Here is a 24340-nt window from a genome sequence, read left to right as displayed (position 1 = left end):
GAATGGTGAAGAAATACAAACTTATTATTTTAATTGTTCTTCCATTCACAAGTAATACCTCTGCTTTGGTTTATTGTGCTTTTTCACTGTAGAAATGGAGAGCTATTTATATGATGGTTTGGTTTTCTCATTTCTTTCAACATTTTCTAGAACCTTCCTTAGTTCACCAGAATCTTGTAAGCCAGTCGGTTGGTCAGTTAGCAAATATTTATTGATATATGCCAGGCAGAGACATAATTTCTACCTTACTTTGCATACAGTCTAATGGATATAGACTTTTTGGTCTAATATTCTTTCCCATTGCTTTCCACTACTCTGAAAATGTTTTCCTCTTTTAAAAAATCCCCCTCTTGTGATAACCTATAATGGAAAATAATCATATATGTATGTGTATATATATATATATATATGTATATATATATATATATAAACTGAATCGCTTTGCTGTACACCTGAAACTAACACAATATGGTAAATCAACTATACTTCAATAAAAAATTTCTCTCTTATGCCTGCCTAGGCAGGACACATCCATTTACAATTCTTTGCCTACAGTGATATTAGCATGACTACACATCAGTATGGCTCACCATTTGTTAAAACGTGGAAATACTTCTATACCAGTTGGTAAATAGCCACTAATCTAAGCCCCAGGAGTGTTCCTCTCACTCCCATAATCCCATCTATCTCTACCTATCCCCCTCTCAAGGACCCTGGACCACTCCCAGGACAACTAAAGGATCAAGGGGGGCTTCCCTGGTGGCGCAGTGGTTGAGAATGTGCCTGCCAATGCAGGGGACACGGGTTCGAGCCCTGGTCTGGGAAGATCCCACATGCCACAGAGCGACTGGGCCTGTGAGCCACAATTACTGAGCCTGCGCGTCTGGAGCCTGTGCTCTGCAACAAGAGAGGCCGCGATAGTGAAGGGCCCGCGCACCGCGATGAAGAGTGGCCCCCGCTTGCCGCAACTAGAGAAAGCCCTCGCACAGAAACGAAGACCCAAGACAGCCATAAATAAATAAATAAATAAATAAAACTAAAAAAAAAAAAAAAAAAAAAAAGGATCAAGGAAGGCCTAGAACAGATGGCAACTGGACCTAACTTCTGCATCCATTCTGAGTATAAGATGTTGTTGATACCACCCTGCCTCCCAGAATGTGGAGGACTTCATGCTTGTTTATCCCACTTCCTCCAGCCCTCAGATTACTCGTTGCTTGATCAGAGACCCTCCTCTCCTACTGGAATTCCTTCCCCTCAGCTCTCACTCTCATTCCTCCGTGCTTTCCTCAGTGTTGTCTTCGCCCTGATGCTGCCCAGCTTCTTCCTGTAGATTGTCCTTTATTACCCAAACCAACTCCATAGAGCTGAGACATCACACTGAATGCATAAGGCCGTAGCAGTTTTAAAATATTGAAATACCTCAGTATCTAATAGTAAATAGTCACTACTCAGAATCCCCCACCCCAACCCCCCGCATACGCCAACCACACTGGCCACTCCTCCAAGACTTCCTCTGTGCTGCCCGTGATCCGGTACCTAACCTCTCCGATCCTGCTCCAGAACTGTGGCCAACATCTGTTCTGATGGGTGAATGTGCTCCGCTAGTGTATAAATGCTTTGCTAACCACCTCTGCAAAGAACCATAATATAATGTAGAGTGAAATGAGGGCTATTCCTTTACTTATGATTCATTGATTCCTTCTACCAGTACTTATCAATCACTCACTGTGTCCAAGACACCAAGCAAGCCAGGCTCTAAAACCTCCAAACCTGACGAGGCCTTTGCCCTCATGGCACTTACATTCTGGTAGGGGAGACAGACAATAAGTAAAAAATAAACATAGATGTGTGAATAAATATATATTTTGACCGAGGGCTCAGAAGGAAATGAGATTAGCTTAGGGAAGTCAGAAATGGCTTCAGAAAGAAGGCTATGGTTACAATGGACCTTAAGAGTTTCTGCAGGCCTGAGTAAAAGGGAACAGCATAAGCATGGATATTAGTCAGGAAACATGGGGTGAGTTTGGGGACTTGTCTGGACAGGGGTGGGCGGGGGGCAGAATTATGCAGAGGAGGCTCCTGGGGGAACAGGTGAGAAATGTAAACAGGATAACTGAGCCAGCCTCTTCTCACACCTGAAGATGGATTTATGTACTACAGAACAGACAAGTCAAGACCCTAATTCTCAACCTCATGGCCCTCTTGCAAAATGCCCTCATGAGCATTCACCAGTCTGACCATAGGCCCACTGTATGAGTGGGGCAGCTTGTGCACTAGACAAAATGCCAACACAAGGGATGAATGGAGCCTCCTTTTCTCTCCCCACCAAGCTGGATACACTAGTGTGGGATTTTCCTAGAACACTTTCTTCTGGCCCCACTTTGTGCCAGAGGCTGGTATATCTCCAGAGGGCACCTTTTCTCATTTCACACAAAAGGGCAAGATAGACTAGCAATAGCCCTACTCGGACACTCCCTCCCCTGATCAGACTGCTCTGCTCCTTTCAAATAAATTCTCTGCAACACCCCTTCGTCTGCATTATCCCTTTCCTACCTCTCTGGCCTTACCCGAGAGCACACACAAACCCCTTTATCAAACTTCTTGCTTATCTTGGCCAAGCATAGACCCTCACTCTCTCTCTCTCTCTCTCTCTCTCTCTCTCTGTGTCTCTCTCACACACACACCCCTCTTACAATGACCTTTGCCTTCATCTAGACTGCTCCTGGGTCCCAGCCCCTCTACGCATCCTTCCCTGCCCAGCTGGCCTGACTCCTCGCTCTGTCTAAATGCACAGCTCCTACAGCTTCCTCTTCCCTGACCACACCCACAAATGCTTCCCTGATTTCTTTCATGTTTGTGTGTTAACTCCGTGGGTATCTGTGTGAATGCAGTAAGGATAGCTCACCCAGCTTGTAAACTCCCAGAACTAGAAACAAAGCCTGTAAATGTATTACTCACTCAGCTGTGAGTCTCGTTAAAAGAAACCTGTGTCACTGTTGCTGTTGGTACCTCTGCTTCATTCATCAAGAAAGTGGAGTGACATTAATTCATCAAGTCCATTAATTCAATAAGTATACATTGAACACTTACTCTGTGTCAAGTTCTAGGAATATAACAGTGAATAAGATGTGGTCTTTCTCCTTGGAGAAGATGTTTATTAAGTTTTTCCATGTGTCTACTATGTGCCAGGCATTGTACTAGACTCTGGAGTTATAGAAGTAAGATAGACAAGTAAAGACAATCACATTGCAGGATGGTACATATTAAGATCAAGGACTGCACTGAGTACTGTGGAACCTCAGAAGGCATACCTGGCCCACTTCATGGTTTCAAGGAAGAGACATTAATTCATTCATTCAATCAATCAATCAATATTTACCCATTAATTATACTACATAAAAGACGTAGTATATACTACATCTTATAGTAATTAAGTAATTTATATTAGTAAATTATACTAACATAAAGATGTTAAAAAAAATATTTACCCATTGCCTACTGTGTGCCAGTCGCTGTTCAAGGTGCTGAAGTGATGAAGTCCTTCACCATGAAGCCTAAAAATTCCAGTAGGAGAGACAGAAAATAAATAAGAACTGTAGACTATACTAGGTGATGACAAGTGCTTTGGAGAAAAGTAAAGCAAAGGAAGCATGGGGAATATCGAGGTCATGGGGGAGGGTGTTTCGTATAGAGTGGTTAGGAGAGGCTTCACTGAGACAACACTCAAGATACCTGAAGAAAGCGAAAGGCCCAGCCATGTGGTTATCTGGAGGGTGACTCTGCCAGGCAGAGGGAACAATAAGTGCAAAGACCTGGGGTACAGGCTGCTTAGAGTGACAGGAAGGATCAAGTCAGCCGGTGAGGCTGGGGCCAGGTGAGCCAGGCGTGTGTGCTAAGGAAGGTCAACGAGGAGGTAGAGGGGTGGGCAGGGCAGGGCCTTGCAGTTGGTGGAAGGGCTTTGGCTTTTATGCTGCGTAAGATGGGGAACCACTGGAGGGTTTTAACGGAAAAGGGGGTAGGGGTGATGAGGTCTGACTTTCATTTTCAAAGGCCCACTCTGGTGTGGAGAATAGCCAGAAGGGGGCAAGGGAACCTGAGAGACCAGTAAGGAGGCAGTTGTAAACATCCACATGAAATGATACTGGCTGGTGTAGTGGTTGGAGGGATAGTGGTGGAAGAGGTGAGCCTGCCTCCAAGTCCATCGTGTGTCAAAATGGCCTGGTAAGGGGAGCTTTCACAGAGGGAACATTGGAGCTGGCCCTGGAGGATGCATTCACCAGACAGATGTGGGTATGTGACCCAGAGGCAGAGAGACAGAGAAAGAGATGTATGTGCATGTGTGTTTACATTGGGAGGGTTATAGAAAAAGCCCTCAATCATGCGAGAACTGACAAATTGAAGAATAGCAAATAGCTCAGTGTGGCCAGCTCAGAACACTACCACTTAGACAGGAGGAGAGATAGGAGCTTGGAAGACGTTTGGAGCCAGTTGTGAACGGCCTTGATTGCCATTCTAAGAGCTTAGACCTGTCTGTCCTTTGGGCCAAGGAGAGTCATCAAGGATCTTTAAGCAGGTAAGTGGTTGCCTCACATCCACTGAGGCCACCTTTCCAAACTACTGACTCATTTGTTCTAAAACTCAAGAATTCCCCCCATCCCACCCCCATTATCCTTCCCAAGGCATACCCAAATTGCTATATTTTTTGTAAGGCTCTTGTATTGCATTGCATTATATCTTACTGTGTTACAGTCATCTGTGTGTGTATGTCTGATTCACCCACTATTCTGTGGGAAGCAAAGGTCAGGGGCCACACATAGGTCATCTCTACATCCTCAGCACCTAGAATACGTGCCGCTGTGTTCAATAAATGATTACTGGATGGATGGATGGATGGATGGAGCAAGTTCTGGAAGTAAGCAATGAAAATAAGAAAGCCTAGACATGCTAGATGGAATTGGCCAATGAAAAAGTTAAGAATAATAAAGGGACTATAAATGTTGACTAATTGCAGATGTGTACAAAGATGGTCCAAGTCCTCTGGGGATGTTTCCTCCTGTGGAATCTCTACATCTCATCCGCTCAGACCATTTACCCTGGAATCAAGGCGAGGGCTACTCAGAGGGCTCTGGACTATGGTGAGTTGGATGCTTTCAGAAGCCAGGCTGTACTCATCCCTCAGGTGTAGTCTGTGACCCAAATCCAGAAGCTCGGGTTGGTCTGTCTCATGACTGAGACAAGCTCTACAGTGGGGTGATCCAGAGCTACTAAGATGGCTGGGGGAAAAGTGTTGTCTAAAAAATAATCACCTTAACAATAGGCATATCCAAACATAGGCACAGATTCATATTTTCCCTCTCTCTCTCCCCCGCACATGCATATACAATGAACATCTTAGAGCATATAAAGTACTTGGAACAGAATCTCACAATAGCAAATGCCCAGCAATTATTACCTACTGTTATTTTCACATATGTGAACAGACACCTCCACAGGTGCTAATGTCCCCATGTTACAGATGAGGAAAGTGAAGGACAGAGAGATTTTGTAACTTGCAGAGTCACACAAGCTAGTAAGTGAGTGTTGGGATTCAAACCTAAGCTGTCTGATAGTGCCTTCGGTTCCATCGTTCCATCCTTTACATTCTATCTTTACATCTCCATATTACAGTAGTATTCACAGTATTATAGAGGATAAAATCTGCTCTTCTTAATCTCCAAAAAGGATAGGATAAGTGGAAGTGAGCTTAAGCTGTAAAGGAAGGGGTAAAAGCAAAACTTCCTCCTTGAGAAGGTAAAAATGAAAAGATCATTCTTCGTTACTGTGTGAGTTACTTTTCTCAAGCTCTTTAATGTGGAAGAGGGCTCTATTTCTCCACGAGCTCAGAAAAATGTGTTCTGTGGTGCTATTATATAAAGATGGGTTTATTCCAGGATTAAACAAAAGCAGTGGTTGCTAACCTTTTTGGAGTGCTAGGATCCTTTGAGAATCTGATTAAAATGTGAACCCTGAAAATTTTTCCCCTAAAAAATGAGATAGATACTCACACACGTGACCCACTCACAATCTTTTATTAGAATTTCAGGGGGTTCAAGTGTTCCCAACAGTCCATGGACCTCCAGTCCAAAATTCCTGAATTTAAAGAATCTAGGCGGGAAAAAGGACAATGTAGAATAACTTTCTGGAACTGGCCATCAGGCATAGATTCTGGAGCCAAACTGCCCAGATTTGACTACTGGCTCCCCCAGTTCTTAGCTGTGTGACTTAGGCAAGAATTAACCTCTTTGAGGCTCAGTTTCTTCATCTGTAAAATTGGATAACGATGATACTTTGTACTTTTCCTATAACACTGTCCTGTGTTAACATTCTCTCATGCTGTTAGCTCTGGGTTCTTGGACAATTTCACTAGCCTCTCTGAGGACCAGTGTTTTCTTCTGCAAAGTAGGGACAATAATAACCACCTGGTTAGAATCCTGTTTTCTCAGAATCTAAGAGCATGGCTTACTTAATAAATTTAACTTGTGTGTTTAATGATATTATGCCATCATCATCTTTGTTATCAGTAAACATTTTCTTTGGTTGCTTCCCAGGCATTCAAGCTGGGATGGAGATGATTGAGCAAATGGTCAAGAAAAGAAACATCCCAGATTTAAAAGGTTCTGAATCTCTTGAATTTCTGAAAATTGATTATGTGAACTACAATTTTAAAAAGTAAGTAAAAGAGAAGAGCATTTTTAGCAGTGAAATTAATCTTTAAAATCTCAGGGTTGTGGATATGCCACCGTGAGTCCTGGTGTAACACCAGGATGGAGTAGAAGTTAACCAACCTTTGGTGAAAGGCTTATCAAGTAAATCACCCAGGAAAGAGGGGTCATGGAGCTGGCACGTGGTGTTTGGGTCAGAACGCATGGGTCCAAGTCACATCCCTGCTGCACACTCGTTGTGCACCTGGCGAATCTGCTCAGGGACTCAGTGTCCTCTCCTCACTCCTAAAATGAGAGCTCTAATTCAGTGAAGATGTCGGCCGTGGGCACCTTGCCCCCAGAATTCTAAATGAAATTCTTGTTCAGTCCATTGCTACCTCTGCCCCCATAAACTTAGATGCAGAGTTCAATACCAGTCTCACAAACAAATCTGCTCTCACTACATCTTGTCTTATTTTGTAAAGTTTAGTCAAGACTTCAGAGGTCATAGGAGTGGACTACAAGGCACAGGGCTTTCTGCCCTCTTGCTATCTAGACCTCCTCTTCTTCTCTGGAGCAACGTCAGTTTCTTCCCCTGGTCTCATGCATAGCAGTTCCACCCACTCCTGGGTACCAAAGGATCATCCTAAATACTTTTCCAAGTAATTTTCCCACCAATAAACTTCTCTTCCTAAGAAGAATTCTGGTGGCAGCTATAATATTTTCTACCATGTTACAGCAATAAAATCAAATGTCAGAATCTGTAAACAATAAAAAGCAGATCATGTAACAAATGTGAAGATACTTGATAAAACTGAAGCTGCTGAACACGGATTAGTTGATATACTTAGTGATAGCATAAGACCATCAGTGTAAGAACAATGGAATTGCCACATTGATCCAGATCCTTGTTTCACCCAGCCAAGAGTTTTGAGATTATATTTATATTGTTACCCACCCTCTCAGATTGGGTGGACCCCAACTGGGTCCTTCTCACGCCAGATGAATGAGACAAGATTCGGCAAAGCAGAGCAGAAACTTTATTCGTTGATCAAGGAATGGAGAAGGGGGAGCTCGTGCTCTAAAGACACCTTCTCCCCATGGGAGGAAAGTGGGAGTCGTTTAAGGGGTAAGAGGCCAGTACATCATCAGAAACTGGGGAAAAGGGCAGAGATTTCCAGGAACAGTGCTGCAAGCACAGTCCCTTGTGCCCGGCACTCACTGTGCCTAGCAAAGTACAAGTCCCCTCTTTGGGCGGAGATCTTAGCACGGTGATGAGGCAAAGGCAACTTTTGGGCACTTCTAGGTTTCCTTGGCACAGACACTGCTCTTGCACTTAGGCTGGAACTGATTCAGGGCGGACGACTGTAGAGTTTCCTTTGAGGTGTAACTGATAAACATCTTTGACAAACATCAGGTGTTTTGGAACAAGAATAGAAATAGGTTAAAGCAGAGATCTTTCAGCTCCCTGGGGTATGTAGGGGTGATGGTACGAACTAGGAAAAATGTTCAGCTGAATATAACAGAAAATTAGAGTGACTTAGATGAAATAGGGGTTCATTTTTGTCTCACGAATAATAAGCTCTGAAGAAAAATCGTACAGATGAACCTATTTGCAGGACAGGAATAGAGACACAGACATAGGGAACGGATGTGTGGACACAGTGGGGAGGATGAATTGGGAGATTGGGGTTGATATATGTGCACTGCCACGTGTAAAACAGATCGCTAGTGGGAACCTGCAGTATAGCGCAGGGAGCTCAGCTCGGTGCTCTGCGGAGACAGATGGGGTGGGTAGTGGGAGGGAGGTTCAAGCCGGGGGGTATATGTATACATATAGCTGAGTCACTTCATTGTACAACAGAAACTAACACTACATTGTAAAGCAACTATACCCCCCCCCAAAAAAAAACAGTTGAAGAATCCTATTGAAGCCCCACAATTTCATCAGAATACAACTGTCTTGTATTTTTCTGTTCCCCCATCCTTAACTCTGGCCTCTGGCTTCGGTTGCCTCATGGTCTAATATGACAGATGCTCTAATTATAATACAGTCAGCCATTCAACAAGGATTTGTTGAACACCTACTGTGTACTAAGGCTTTGTTCTAGGCATAGGATATAGTGTAGTGAATGACACAGATATGCCTTTAGTGTCCAGTGAGAGAGACAAACATTATATATTTACAAATCTAATGATTTAATTACACTGTTGATAATGCCACAGCAGAAAAATCCAGGGTGATTCCTGTAATATAAAGTGAAGGTAAAGATGAGGAGAAACAGGTATCCCCATGCATTGCTAGTGAGCAGATAAACTGGTACAATAATTTCAGACCTGTGCTGTTCAAACAGGAGCTGCTAGCCTCATGTCACAATTGAGCACTTGAGGTATGATTAGTGCAACTGAGTACTGGATTTTTAATTTTTTTAATTTCAATTTTAATTTAAAAACTCACATGATTCAGTTACTGGAGAACTTTTAAGTCTGGAGCAATTTGAGTATGTAAGTTTACTCTTTCAATTGAAAATTTTATCAACTCTAAATACAGGTCAAGAATTTCTGATGAAAATGCAATATCTAGATTGAGGTACATCATGAATATAAAACACATACTGTATTTTGAAGGTTTATTTTTGAAAAAGGAAAATAAAATATCTCATTAATAATTTTTATATTGATTACATGTTCAAATTATAATATTTCCCATTTTTAATGTGATTAGATAGTTAAATTACATATATGGATCACATTATATTTCTATTACACAGTGCTATTTTAGGAGGTGATTTTTTTTTTTGGTTGTTTGTTTTTTTTTATACTGCAGGTTCATATTAGTCATCAATTTCATACACATCAGTGTATACATGTCAATCCCACCCACCCAATTCAGCACACCACCATCCCCACCCCACCGCAGTTTTCCCCCCTTGGTGTCCATATGTCTGTTCTCTACATCTGTGTCTCAACTTCTGCCCTGGAAACCAGCTCATCTGTACCATTTTTCTAGGTTCCACATACATGTGTTAGTATACGATATTTGTTTTTCTCTTTCTGACTTACTTCACTCTGTATGACAGTCTCTAGATCTATCCACGTCTCAGCAAATGACTCAATTTCGTTCCTTTTTATGGCTGAGTAATATTCCATTGTATATATGTACCATATCTTCTTTAACCATTCATCTGTCGATGGGCATTTAGGTTGCTTCCATGACTTGGCTATTGTAAATAGTGCTGCAATGAACATTGGGGTGCATGTGTCTTTTTGAATTATGGTTTTCCCTGGGTATACGCCCAGTAGTGGGATTGCTGGATCATATGGTAAATCTATTTTTAGTTTTTGAAGGAACCTCCATACTGTTCTCCATAGTTGCTGTATCAATTTACATTCCCACCAACAGTGCAAGAGGGTTCCCTTTTCTCCACACCCTCTCCAGCATTTGTTGTTTGTAGATTTTCTGATGATGCCCATTCTAACTGGTGTGAGGTGATACCTCATCGTAGTTTTGATTTGCATTTCTCTAATAATTAGTGATGTTGAGCATCTTTTCATGTGCTTCTTGGCCATCTGTATGTCTTCTTTGGAGAAATGTCTATTTAGGTCTTCTGCCCATTTTTGGATTGGGTTGTTTTTTTCTTTAATATTGAGCTGCATGAGCTGTTTATATATTTTGGAGATTAATCCTTTGTCTGTTGATTCATTTGCAAATATTTTCTCCCATTCTGAGGGTATCTTTTCATCTTGTTAATGGTATCCTTTGCTGTGCAAAAGCTTTGAAGTTTCATCAGGTCCCATTTGTTTATTTTTGTTTTTATTTCCATTACTCTAGGAGGTGGATCAAAAAAGATCTTGCAGTGATTGATGTCAAAGAGTGTTCTTCCTATGTTTTCCTCTAAGAGTTTTATAGTGTCCGGTCTTACATTTAGGTCTCTAATCCATTTTGAGTTTATTTTTGTGTATGGTGTTAGGGAGTGTTCTAATTTCATTCTTTTACATGTAGCTGTCCAGTTTTCCCAGCACCACTTATTGAAGAGACTGTCTTTTCTCCATTGTATATCTTTGCCTCCTTTGTCATAGATTAGTTGACCATAGGTGCGTGGGTTTATCTCTGGGCTTTCTATCTTGTTCCATTGATCTATGTTTCTGTTTTTGTGCCAGTACCATATTGTCTTGATGACTGTAGCTTTGTAGTATAGTCTGAAGTCAGGGAGTCTGATTCCTCCAGCTCCGTTTTTTTCCCTCAAGACTGCTTTGGCTGTTCGGGGTCTTTTGTGTCTCCATACAGATTTTAAGATGATTTGTTCTAGTTCTGTAAAAAATGCCATTGGTAATTTGATAGGGATTGCATTGAATCTGTAGATTGCTTTGGGTAGTATAGTCATTTTCACAATATTGATTCTTCCAATCCAAGAACATGGTATATCTCTCCACTTGTTGGTATCATCTTTAATTTCTTTCATCAGTGTCTTATAGTTTTCTGCATACAGGTCTTTTGTCTCCCTAGGTAGGTTTATTCCTAGATATTTTATTCTTTTTGTTGCAATGGTAAATGGGAGTGTTTCCATAATTTCTCTTTCAGATTTTTCATCATTGGTGTATAGGAATACAAGAGATTTCTGTGCATTAATTTTGTATCCTGCAACTTTACCAAATTCATTGATTAGCTCTAGTAGTTTTCTGGTGGCATTTTTAGGATTCTCTATGTATAGTATCATGTCATCTGCAAACAGTGACAGTTTTACTTCTTCTTTTCCAATTTGTATTCCTTTTATTTCTTTTTCTTCTCTGATTGCCGTGGCTAGGACTTCCAAAACTATGTTGAATAATAGTGGTGAGAGTGGACATCCTTGTCTCGTTCCTGATCTTAGAGGAAATGCTTCCAGGTTTTCACCATTGAGAATGATGTTTGCTGTGGGTTTGTCGTATATGGCCTTTATTATGTTGAGGTAGGTTCCCTCTATGCCCACTTTCTGGAGAGTTTTTATCATAAATCGGTGTTGAATTTTATCAAAAGCTTTGTCTGCATCTATTGAGATGATCATATGGTTTTTATTCTTCCATTTGTTAATATGGTGTATCACATTGATTGATTTGCGTATATTGAAGAATCCTTGCATCCCTGGGATAAATCCCACTTGATCGTGGTGTATGATCCTTTTAATGTGTTGTTGGATTCTGTTTGCCAGTATTTTGTTGAGGATTTTTGCATCTATATTCATCAGTGATATTGGTCTGTAATTTTCTTTTTTTGTAGTACCTTTGTCTGGTTTTGGTATCAGGGTGATGGTGGCCTCATAGGATGAGTTTGGGAGTGTTCTTTCCTCTGCAATTTTTTGGAAGAGTTTGAGAAGGATGGGTGTTAGCTCTTCTCTAAATGTTTGATAGAATTCACCTGTGAAGCCATCTGGTCCTGGACTTTTGTTTGTTGGAAGATTTTTTAATCACAGTTTCAATTTCATGACTTGTGATTGGTCTGTTCATATTTTCTGTTTCTTCCTGGTTCAGTCTTGGAAGGTTATGCCTTTCTAAGAATTTGTCCATTTCTTCCAGGTTGTCCATTTTATTGGCATAGAGTTGCTTGTAGTAGTCTCTTAGGATGCCTTGTATTTCTGCAGTGTCTGTTGTAACTTCTCCTTTTCCATTTCTAATTTTATTGATTTGAGTCCTCTCCCTCTTTTTCTTGATGAGTCTGGCTAATGGCTTATCAATTTTGTTTATCTTCTCAAAGAACCAGCTTTTAGTTTTATTGATCTTTGCTATTGTTTTCTTTGTTTCTATTTCATTTATTTCCTCTCTGATCTTTATGATTTCTTTCCTTCTGCTAACTTTGGGTTTTGTTTGTTCTTCTTTCTCTAGTTTCTTTAGGTGTAAGGTTAGATTGTTTACTTGAGATTTTTCTTGTTTCTTTAGGTAGGCTTGTATAGCTATAAATGTCCCTCTTAGAACTGCTTTTGCTGCATCCCATAGGTTTTGGATCATCGTGTTTTCATTGTCATTTGTCTCTAGATATTTTTTGATTTCCTCTTTGATTTCTTCAGTGATCTCTTGGTCATTTAGTACCGTATTGTTTAGCCTCCATGTGTTTGTGTTTTTTACGTTTTTTTCCCTGTAATTGATTTCTGATCTCATAGCATTGTGGTCAGCATTGTGGTGCTTGATATGATTTCAATTTTCTTAAATTTACTGAGGCTTGATTTGTGACCCAAGATGTGATCTATCCTGGAGAATGTTCCGTGCGCACTTGAGAAGAAAGTGTAATCTGCTGTTTTTGGATGGAATGTCCTATAAATATCAATTAAATCTATCTGGTCTACTGTGTCATTTAAAGCTTCTGTTTCCTTATTTATTTTCATTTTGGATGATCTGTCCATTGGTGTAAGTGAGGTGTTAAAGTCCCCCACTATGATTGTGTTACTGTCAATTTCCTCTTTTATAGCTGTTAGGAGTTGCCTTATGTACTGAGGTGCTCCTATGTTGGGTGCATATATATTTATAATTGTTATATCTTCTTCTTGGATTGATCCCTTGATCATTATGTAGTGTCCTTCCTTGTCTCTTGTAACATTCTTTATTTTAAAGTCTATTTTATCTGATATGAGTATAGCTACTCCAGCTTTCTTTTGATTTCCATTTGCATGGAATATCTTTTTCCATCCCCTCACTTTCAGTCTGTATGTGTCCCTAGGTCTGAAGTGGGTCTCTTGTAAACAGCATATATATGGGTCTTGTCTTTGTATCCATTCAGCAAGCCTGTGTCTTTTGGTTGGAGCATTTAATCCATTCACGTTTAAGGTAATTATCAATATGTGTGTTCCTATGACCATTTTCTTAATTGTTTTGGGTTTGTTTTTGTAGGTCCTTTTCTTCTCTTGTGTTTCCCACTTAGAGAAGTTCCTTTAGCATTTGTTGTAGAGCTGGTTTGGTGGTGCTGAATTCTCTTAGCTTTTGCTTGTCTGTAAAGCTTTTGATTTCTCCATCAAATCTGAATGAGATCCTTGCTGGGTAGAGTAATCTTGGTTGTAGGTTCTTCCCTTTCATCACTTTAAGTATATCATGCCACTCCCTTCTGGCTTGTAGAGTTTCTGCTGAGAAATCAGCTGTTAACCTTATGGGAGTTCCCTTGTATGTTATTCATCATTTTTCCCTTGCTGCTTTCAATAATTTGTCTTTGTCTTTAATTTTTGCCAATTTGATTACTATGTGTCTCAGTGTGTTTCTCCTTGGGTTTATCCTGTATGGGACTTGCTGTGCTTCCTGGACTTGGGTGGCTATTTCCTTTCCCATGTTAGGGAAGTTTTCGACTATAATCTCTTCAAATATTTTCTCTGGTCCTTTGTCTCTCTCTTCTCCTTCTGGGACCCCTATAATGTGAATGTTGTTGTGTTTAATGTTGTCCCAGAGGTCTCTTAGGCTGTCTTCATTTCTTTTCATTCTTTTTTCTTTAGTCTGCTCCACAGCAGTGAATTCCACCATTCTGTCTTCCAGGTCACTTATCCGTTCTTCTGCCTCAGTTATTCTGCTATTGATTCCTTCTAGTGTAGTTTTCATTTCAGTTATTGTATTGTTCATCTCTGTTTGTTTGTTCTTTAATTCTTCTAGGTCTTTGTTAAACATGTCTTGCATCTTCTCGACCTTTGCCTCCATTCTTATTCCGAGGTCCTGGATCATCTTCACTATCATTATTCTGAATTCTTTTTCTGGAAGGTTGCCTATCTCCACTTCCTTTAGTTGTTTTTCTGGGGTTTTATCTTGTTCCTTCATCTGGTATGTAGCCCTCTGCCTTTTCATCTTGTCTCTCTTTCTGTGAATGTGGTTTTTGTTCCACAGGCTGCAGGGTTATAGTTTTTCTTGCTTCTGCTGTCTGCCCTCTGGTGGTTGAGGCTATCTAAGAGGCTTGATGGGAGGCTCTGGTGGGGGGTAGAGCTGACTGTTGTTGTGGTGGTCAGAGCTCAGTAAAACTTTAATCCACTTGACTGTTGATGGGTGGGGCTGGGTTCCCTCCCTGTTGGTTGTTTGGCCTGAGGCAACCCAACACTGGAGCCTACCTGGGCTCTTTGGTGGGGCTAATGACAGACTCTGGGAGGGCTCACACCAAGGAGTACTTCCCAGACCTTCTGCTGCCAATGTCCTTGTCCCCACGGTGAAACAGAGCCACACCCCGCCTCTGCCGGAGATCTTCCAACACTAACAGGTAAGTCTGGTTCAGTCTCCCCCAGGGTCACTGCTCCTTCCCCTGGGTCCCGATGCGCACACTATTTTGTGTGCACCCTCCAAGAGTGGGGTCTCTGTTTCCCCCAGTCCTGTCAAAGTCCTGCAGTCAATTCCCACTGGGCTTCAAAGTCTGATTCTCTATGAATTCCTCCTCCCGTTGCCGGACCCCCAGGTTGGGAAGCCTGACGTGGGGCTCAGAACCTTCACTCTAGTGGGCGGACTTCTGTGGTATAAGTGTTTGCCAGTCTGTGAGTCACCCACCCACCAGTTATGGGATTTGATTTTACTCTGATTGCGCCCCTCCTACCGTCTCATTGTGGCTTCTCCTTTGTCTTTCGATGTGGGGTATCTTTTTTGGTGAGTTCCAGTATCTTCCTGTCGATGATTGTCCAGCAGCTAGTTGTGATTCTGGTGTTCTCGCAAGAGGGAGTGAGAGCACGTCCTTCTACTCCGCCATCTTGGTTCCTCCTCCAGGACTGTTGGAGGTGATTTTTAAGGATTTTTTTTAGGCATGCTTTTTGACCCAGCAATTCCACTTCTCAGCACCCTCTCTAGAGAAACAGCTACACAAACAGCATATATGAGGATGTTCACTGTGGCACTGTTTATAATGCAGAAATACTGGAAACAACCTAGATGTCTACCCACAAAGCAATGATTTTTTTAAATCCATAGCTTAGATTACTCTGCAGCAATTACAAAGAATGAGTTAGACCTATACGTATCAAAATGAAAATATTTCCAAGATACATTAATCTCTACCATCCTCTTTTCACAGTGATACTCAGGATATTTGACAGAGAATAGGTAGGAAAGGATGCAGAAAAGAGGAAATAACAAATAATCGTTTCTTATTGGCTGTCACATTTTAAAATTTTCCCTAATCTTAGTTCATAACAATGCTTTCTCCCATGCAACAGTTATACACAGATGGCTTCATTTTGTCTTCTCAACCTTCCCATGAGTCACACTTCTTTTGAGTGACTGACTGAAAGAGGTTAAGTGCCTTGCCCAAGGTTGTACAGCTAGCGCAAAACTTGGCTCCAAGCTGAGTGCCCTTTGCACGATGCATGAAGCACCATAGCCTCCTGGTTAAGAAGCCTGAAGACAGATTGAGGAGGCTTCCAGGTCTGGTTCTACCACTTATCTATGACTTCAGCCAAGTTTCTAATCTTCTCATCTCTGAGCTGCAGATTGCAAAATCAGCAGCAGCCTCATAGGATTATGGTGAGGGTTAAAATGAGGTAACACATGTGAAGTGCTTACCCCAGTGTCTAGCGGGTAGTAATTGCTCAATAGATGGTCATAATAATAACTTAACATAATGCACGTGGCCATCTACCTATTTATGTTGCATGCCACCTACTGCCTCTAGTTACCTGTGTGACAGCTCAGAGAATCCTAGGGGGAGTTAATGCTCTAAAATAAGTTTCTCAACTAGGGAAGATACTGTCCACATAGAGGACATTTGGGAGGAAGGCATGCTGTTTATTGTCCTGATGATTTCGGGGTGGGGGGAGGGACACGATTGGCATTTAGTTGGTACATATGCCAAATATCCTGCAATTTGTACAACAGTCCTCTCCAAAAAAATAGTTGTCCCATCCAAAATGTTAATGTTTCCCGCATTGAGAAACACTGGAACAGCTGAAGGGAAAAATAATGATGACGATGTTTTGTCTTTAAAGAAACTAAAGAGGTCGATTGATTGTTTGCAAATCTTTTCCTAAATTTGCTCGTTTCTCCCCTCAGCTAGATACAAGGGTCTTCCTGCCAAGGGTGTGAGGGGAATTAGAAGGCAGTGCCCCGAGGCTGCACTGCATACCTAAGGGTCCTTCCTCTATAGCAGCAGTCCGCAACCTTTTTGTCACAAGGGACCCGTTTCCTGGGGAGCAATGCGGAGCCGCAGATGAAGCTTCGCTCGCTCGCCTGCCTGCCGCTCACCTCCCGCTGTGCGGCCCGGTTCCTAACATGCTGTGTACCGGTACCGGTCCGTGGCCCGGGGATTGGGGACCCCTGCTCTATAGAAATTCACAATTGCCCATCTTGGGAGTTCTACAACTGCATTTCCGATTTTGCCTTACTTAGAGATGTGCTGGCTGAGTTGCTCTAACTCCTCTGTTTCCTGTTTTACAGCATAAAAATCAATGCCTTTTCACTTCCAAATACTTCACTAGCCTTTGTGCCTGGGGTGGGAATCAGGGCCCTGATCAACCACGGCACTGCCAACATCAGCACAGACTGGGAAATCAAGTCTCCACTTTTGTGAGTATTCCACTGAAAAGTCTACTGCTGTTCTGGGGGAAACGGAGCAAAAAATCAAAAGTAGATAAAGCTGCCAATGTGTTTGACATTAGGCTTCTTTCCCTCAGCCATTAACCATCTTTCTCAAGAACATTTTTCCAGGAGAGATTTAAATCAGAGTATCTCTACTGAGGGCAGGGAGGAGGGGGCGGAAAAGCATCCTTCCCTTAAAGGCAGAGCCACTGATCAACATGTCATTTAAGATTTCCTGGGACTTCCCTGGCAGTCCAGCAGTTAAGACTCCCCGCTTCCACTGCAGGGGGCGCAGGTTTGATCCCTGGTCAGAGAACTAAGATCCCACATGCCGTGGGCTGCGGCCAGAAAAAAAGATAAAAAGAAAGGATCAAATTCATGGTACGGTTACAAACCACCTACTATGTATAAGTCACTGTGTGGGTGCAGTGTTTAGTTGGTTGATGCCCCAGGATGACACATTCATTCATCCATTTGGTCATTCAATATCCATTTATTGAGTACCTACTGACTGTATCCATTTATAAATGGTACTGAGTACCATTCATCCCTGTCTCAAGAACTCCAGTCTCGTAGACGGTAGGGATATAATATGTTCCCCCGTAAGAAACATAGATTCATGTATTATTCATTTCTTTGCTGACTCATCAACCATAGATTGAGTGCTTATTCTGTGTCAGGCCACGAGCTAAATCCTGGGGCATGGAGATGAATAGCACCACTCCCTCAAGGAGCTCACAGATGACATCTAAGTGTCACCTCCCCATCTATGCCCCCCCTGAATAAGGTGTGGCCACCTTGACCCCTATGTTCTTCCTCCAAACAAGCATCGTATATGAATGGTGCCTAATATATGCTCAACCACTATGGGGGCCAGCGCACTCAAGATGAAATAAATGCAAGGTTCCTAGAGCTGTCACCATTCACATATTTGTTACTTCATTTGTTCAGTAAATATTCACCCCTACCTGTTGTAGGTGCCAGGAATCCAGAGGTGATGAAGTTCCTGCCCCCCTGGGGCTTAGATTCTATGGTTAATCAGAGAAACAAGATCCATCTCCACCCCTGCCCAGGCTTGGGTAACCTTGCACTTTTTCTCTCAACAGCCAAGACACAGGAGGAGCTGACTTGTTTCTCTCTGGGGTCTACTTCACCGGTATAGTTGTCCTGGCCTGGAATGACTTTGGTCACCCAATCCTGAAGCTCCAAAACTGCTGTGCCCAAGTGAGCCACAGTGACGTCTCATTTTCTGGAGAGCTCAGGTGAGCAAGAGCGCTCTGGTGGGCAGTGGACAGTCTGGAACTGGATTCTCACGTGGCACCTAGGGGCAGTTATGAACTGGCAGATATGATCCTGTGTAAGCCCTTTTTTAATCTTTTTTTTCCTAGTGTCCTATATAACTCCTTTGCTGAGCCCATGGAGAAACCCATTTTAAAGAACTTAAATAAAATGGTAAGTCTTTAGAGGTTATACAGCCATAGTAACATGCCATCAGCAGCAGTTCTGCCAAGCTTTGATTAACTTTTAGTCAATAAAACTTTCCTGAGCACCTACAGTGTGCTAAGCACCATCCAAGGCACTTTCACACACATTATCCTTTGCAACTTAATAATAGTTTCTCAAGTGCCTACTATGTGCCAAACATAATGGTAGATGCTAGGGATGCAGAGATAAATAATACAACATTCCCTCCCTCAAGTCCTCGCCCCAGGGTGGGCAAACAATCAAAAAGAGTTCGTTTATTGTGTACCTACTACATGCCCAGCACTCTAAGCTAGAGTCTGTTGAGGATATGGAAAAGTAATAAACTTATCTGTTTAGGAAAAACCAACTCAGACTTGTGAAACGGCAACTGAATAAGTATTTGAATTTCGTACGTACTTATGTGGTCATTAGGTTGGACTGAGGGGGTTCAGAGAACTGGAAAAATTAAGTAAATAGAGCCTAGGAGTATCCTGGGAGATATTTTTGGAGCGTGCAGGACTTGAACTGAGCCTTCAAATATAGGTAGGAATTGAATAAGTAAGGAACGAGAAAGAAGAAAGAAGAATATTCCCAGCCAAGTGAAACAGTATAAGTTAAGATGGCATCCAAGTATCTTGATGCCAGAAGTCAGTGTCCGAGGAAGGGAAAGATGGAATTGGCAATGTGCCCTGTTTCCATTCCTGACAATATCTTCCCTGAATGCTTTACCCACATTTCTGGGGAGACAAGGAGAGAGGTGAGGAGGACAGGAAAAGAAGGGAGATTCCTTTCTGGAAAAGCGGGGCAAGGATGGTGTCTGGCTGTCTCCAACCCCCTTGTGTTCAGTTCAGCACTTGGAAGGCAGTAGGTGCATAATGAATGTCAGTGAGGAAATCAACACACAGAGACATTAAGCAGCTTGTCTAACAAGGTTGTCCGGCTGGTCAGGGGACACTGAAGCTTCGCAGCCTTTCCCCGTCCTTACCTGAAAGGTGCTGAGTACCAGTGAATGTGCATATTAAAGAGTGCCTGGGAAATAGTGCTGTTGCCTTCAGGGACCCCACACTTGATCATTCCTTTGTTCAAAACAAGGCATGGTCCTTTGGCCTCCGACAAGAAGCCAATAGTTAAGTTTGCCTGGAGCTTGTATATGACTTAGAGATCATAGATACTTTGCTTCTAGGGTTCCCTCTGTGCCACTAGAAAAGGCCAACGGTGCTCAGACCACAGCTGTCTAGCCATGTCAGGCCAGATTTCAAATCCTACTGATTTAACTCCTGGCAACTCGCTTACCCTCTCCAAGCTTCTGTTTTCCATCTGTAAATAGGGGCCAGTAGTGCCTGCCTCTCAGGACTGTAGTGAGGATGAAATGAGGTTGGCAACAGCTAACATTTACTGAACACTTACTATGAGCTGGGCAATCTTACGTGGATTGCCTCAATTTCTACTCACAGTAGCCTGACGCAGTAGATACAGCTATCATCCCCATGTTGCAGATGAGGAAACTGAGGCCAGAGAGTACAAGTAACTTGCCAAGGCGTTCAACCCCAGGCAGCCAGGCTCCTGAGCCTCTGCTAGTAACCACCACACTGAGTGCTTAGCACACACCGGGCACACGGCATCGATCTTGATACTCTTCCTGCTTCCTACAGATGTGCTTGGGTCTGATTCAAAATTGATTTTCTAATTCCAAAAGGGGTTCTGATCTAAACAGATGTCTGATCTAATGGGCTCTCCAAGCAGCCCAGCAAGGAAATAAAGGCCCTGCTCTAACTCTCCCTGGCAGGGCCTGGCACGCTGACGGCAGAGGTGGCAGGCAGGGGTATCCCTGCAGTCAGGAGAGGCTCAGCCGTGCAGGTAGCAGGTTCCCCAGGTGTCGTAGCACTAACATGGACTGGGGCGCGTGCCCTGTCACGCTGCAGAGATGAAAGCCAAGGGCTTGTTCTTTTATGGGGCTGAGTGGGTGCGGTCCCGGTTGCTGTGAAGTTGAGCCAGCATTCAATGGCATGCCACCCATACATACGGACCTTGAGGCCCATAGGCATCAACTAATTTAAGGGAAAGTCCAAAGGGAGAATGTCTCCTCACTGGAAGGCCTTTGTTGGGGTCTAGGCCCTTAAACAGTGGTTTCCAGTACAATGTGATAACCTGCATTTTTTTTTTTATTCCTTTTATGGCCAGCTCTGTCCCATTATCACAAGTGAGGTGGAGGCACTGAATGCCAACCTCAGCATGCTGAAGGGTGAGTCCCAGAACCGTCTCTTCTGGGTGTTTCTCCTCCCACCTTCACACGCAGGTGCTCTCCAGGTGTGCTTTGCTCCAGCTCTCCCATCTGCTTTCCCCTCTGCAAACTAGCACCGCAGGAAGGTGCATGGGAGGACCTGCCCGTGTGCAGGGCCCGTTCTTTTCTGCTGCTAACCAGCTTCACTGCAGGTGGGGGTGACTTCAGGAAACTAGATGCAAGGCAAAGAATTAAACTCTCGTGAGCCTGAATCCCAGCTCTGGCGCTAAATCCGTCCTCTTCAGAATGATGAATGCTCATCCTGACCAGTTATCCCCTGGTTCTAACCCCTTCAGTGGCTCCTGTAGCTGCCTTCAGGATCAAGTCCAAATACCTTAACATGGACCACAAGACCCACCTGCTGTGCTCTGGCTCCCTCTCACCTCTCTGGGCTTCATCTTGCACCTTTATCTGCTCCAGCAATCAAACTGCTTCTACCGCCTCGCACCTTGCCTCCAGTCATGCTGTCCTCTCTGCCTAGAAGAGCTTTCTCTTCCTCCCCTCCATCCATCTATTCACTTAAGAGATATTTACAGAGCACCTATTTCTTTGCCAGCACTGTGCTAAGCCCCGAGGGATACAGCCCCTTCTGTTCCCTACCCCGCAGCCATCCCTTGTCCTGTTCACTCCTCTTTATCTCTGAAGCCTCAGCTCAGGCATAGTTTCTCCCAAGAAATCCTACCTGACAGCCCACACCCCAAAGTCCCACCTCCTCAATGCTCACATGACACTTTGGACGGATCTCTCTTTGCACTCCATCCACTTACCGCCCCCCGCCATGGTATGCTGAGCCCCTGTAATAGGCTGGGTGCTGTTCTTGGCGCTGGGGATGCAGCAGTAAGCCTGTGAGACAGAAATCCCTGCCCTCATGGGGCTAGTGAGAGGAGACAGCCAGCCAGCAAGATAATAAGTAAAATCTATGGTATTGTTGCGATAAGTGGTAAGAAGAAAAATAAAGCAGGGAAGGAGCTGACGAGGGGTTTTTGTTTAAAATAGCATGGCCAGGAAAGGCACCACTGAGCAGCTGGCATTAGAGTAAAGACCTGAATGAAGTAGGGAATGAGCCGCTCCTAGACCTGGATGAAGAACATTCCAGGCAGAGGGAACTGCAAGCTCCAAGGCCCATGCGGGAGCGTGCCCAGTGCGCTGGAGGAACTATGAGGAGTCCATACCGAGAGCAGAGGGAACGAGGGGAAAGCAGCAGGAGATGAGGTCAGAGAGGGGAAAAGCAGATGGCTAGATCTTCAGGGCTCTGTAGGTCATTACAAAGCCTGGCTCTTAGCCTGAGATGGGAAGTCTTGGGAGAGTTCTGAGCACAGCTTTCATGAACTGACTTATATTTTAAGGAGATCACTCTGGTTTCTGTCTATTAATAATAGGACAGGATTCAGGGGTGGAAGCAGGGAGACCACTTAAGAGGCTAGTGCAGTGACCCATACGAGCAAGGAAGGCAGTGATCTGGATGGAGTGACGAAGATGGTGAGATATGTTCAGGTTTCGGATGTACCTGGAGGGTAGGGACAGTGGTATTTGCTGACACATTGAATGAGGGTCATGAGGGGAGTCAGGCATGAGCCCAGAGTTTACTCTGAGCAACTAGAAAATTGGAAGAGTGGAATTACCGATACCAAGATGGGGAAGACTATAAGACTACGTTTGTAGTAGGCCCTCTGGAGCTCAGTTACAGATCTGCTCTTATTACGCTGTATTATCATTTCCTGTTTATATGTCTGTCTCCTCCTCCAGACTGTGAGTTCACTGAGGGCAGGGACGTTGACTCTCCTCTGTGTCCCCAACGCTGAGCACGGTGCCTAACTCACACTAGGTTCATAAATATTAGCTTGTTAAAGGGGTGCAAGGAGACGGTGGCTGGACAGATGGATTGAGGAGTGGATGCAGATAGATGAATAAAAAAGAACAGATTGGAGAGGCAGGGGAAGAGAAAGAAGATGTAGAAAAGATGAGGAAAGAACCAGTGGAGGATTGCCATATCCTAGATTGCTGTGGGCAAATCTCTCTACTTCTGGGAGCATGCATAAAAGGCTATGGACCAAAAAAAAAAAAAAGGCTATGGACCAAAATTTTACTGATGTTTCTCTCAGGGCAATGTGATAAAGAAGAGTTTTTACTTTCTTCTTTTGATTTATCGACTTTTCCTGGGTTTTGAAAAGTGAGCAAGTATTATTTATGAAATAGGGTAATGGTTAATTTTTGTTTTAAATAACAGAGGATTAAAAATTTGTTCTGGATAAATATTAACCATGTGTTATACTATACCTTTAATAAATGTAAATTTTCTTTTTTCTTTGTTATTTAGCTTTAAGAAAGATTGACAACTATACTCTGCTGGATTATTCCCTAATCAGTTCTCCAGAAATTACTGAGAATTACGTTGATCTGAACTTGAAGGTAATTTTATCATCATCAGAGTCCTAAGCTTGGCTATCAATAACCACTATTCAAGGAACAAATATTATGTGCAGAGGGAAATATAACTACATTCTCTTCCAATAGTTTAATTTTCTTTCAAGCAGTTCTCTCATGTTTATGCTCTTTTAAAAGACTCTTGAACTTCTTCTTGACTGGTAAATGATTGTTTGGATTGCACAGCATATGTCTGCCTTCTTCAAGAAAAGTATCGTGATGTCTCTGCCTCTGGGAGTAAGGCTTGAGACTAAGGGGCAGCAAGTAGAATAGTCTGCATTTATTAGAGCTCAACAGATCAGTAGACTGTAAATATTGATAGTTCTATTCCTAGCTCTCAGGTTAGTCGATCTAACTGAGGGCTGCTGAACTCTCTCAGGGCCATTAACACATCATAATGGTGTTTGCTGATTCTGGAAAAGTGATTAACTGTGCTTTTGTCCCAAAGTTAATATAATTTATTTTTAATTTTTAAAAATTTATTTATTTATTTATTTATTTATTTTTTGGTGGGGGGCTACTCTTCGTTGCAGTGCGCGGGCTTCTCGTTGTGGTGGCTTCTCTTGTTGCGGAGCATGGGCTCTAGGCACGCGGGCTTCAGTAGCTGTGGCACGTGGGCTCAGTAGTTGTGGCTCGAAGGCTCTAGAGCACAGGCTCCGTAGTTGTGGCGCACAGGCTTAGTTGCTCCACGGCATGTGGGATCTTCCCATACCAGGGCTCGAACCCGTGTCTCCTGCATTGGCAGGCAAATTCTTAACCACTGCGCCACCAGTGAAGCCCCCATTGGTTCTTTTTTTTTAAATGTATGTTGGCTTATGTTTCAATCAGAGTCATTCAAATCAGTTAAATATTACACAAGACACCATTTTGTAATAACAGCCTATAGCTTATGAAGGCAGCAGTAAAAATGCCACAAAAATGCTTTGAGCCATTTAGAATCCTGGGTCCTTCTGAGTCTTTCTGTGATGCCCCAGATGCTCAGAAGTCACGGATTTTGAAG

General features: G+C 43.0%; 1 protein-coding gene across 13 annotated transcripts in view; it reads left to right on the top strand.

The window, feature by feature from the left end:
- The window catches only part of BPIFC (BPI fold containing family C), a 59384-nt gene that overhangs the window by 13413 nt on the left and 21631 nt on the right, over positions 1-24340 (top strand). For 8 of the 13 annotated variants that reach the window (XR_014233025.1, XM_082348943.1, XM_082348940.1 and 5 more), the window contains 7 exons: positions 5012-5135; positions 6588-6708; positions 17031-17159; positions 18278-18433; positions 18560-18623; positions 20817-20877; positions 23234-23325. Coding sequence is in view for 12 of the 13 variants with exons in the window: in XM_082348943.1 (XP_082205069.1) it covers positions 5012-5135; positions 6588-6708; positions 17031-17159; positions 18278-18433; positions 18560-18623; positions 20817-20877; positions 23234-23325 (747 nt within the window). In the remaining variant the exon portion in view is untranslated. Of the gene's footprint in view, positions 1-4836; positions 4913-4985; positions 5136-6587; positions 6709-14095; positions 14875-14899; positions 15380-17030; positions 17160-18277; positions 18434-18559; positions 18624-20816; positions 20878-23233; positions 23326-24340 lie in introns of those variants that run through there. The other 5 variants (XM_082348934.1, XM_082348939.1, XM_082348942.1 and 2 more) reach the window with 5 other exon arrangements.

The sequence above is a fragment of the Balaenoptera borealis genome (assembly GCF_965194805.1).
Source record: "Balaenoptera borealis genome assembly, chromosome: 13".
Classification (NCBI taxonomy): domain Eukaryota; kingdom Metazoa; phylum Chordata; class Mammalia; order Artiodactyla; family Balaenopteridae; genus Balaenoptera; species Balaenoptera borealis.
Note: the sequence above shows the minus strand (reverse complement) of the source record. Positions and strands in the feature narration are given on the sequence as shown.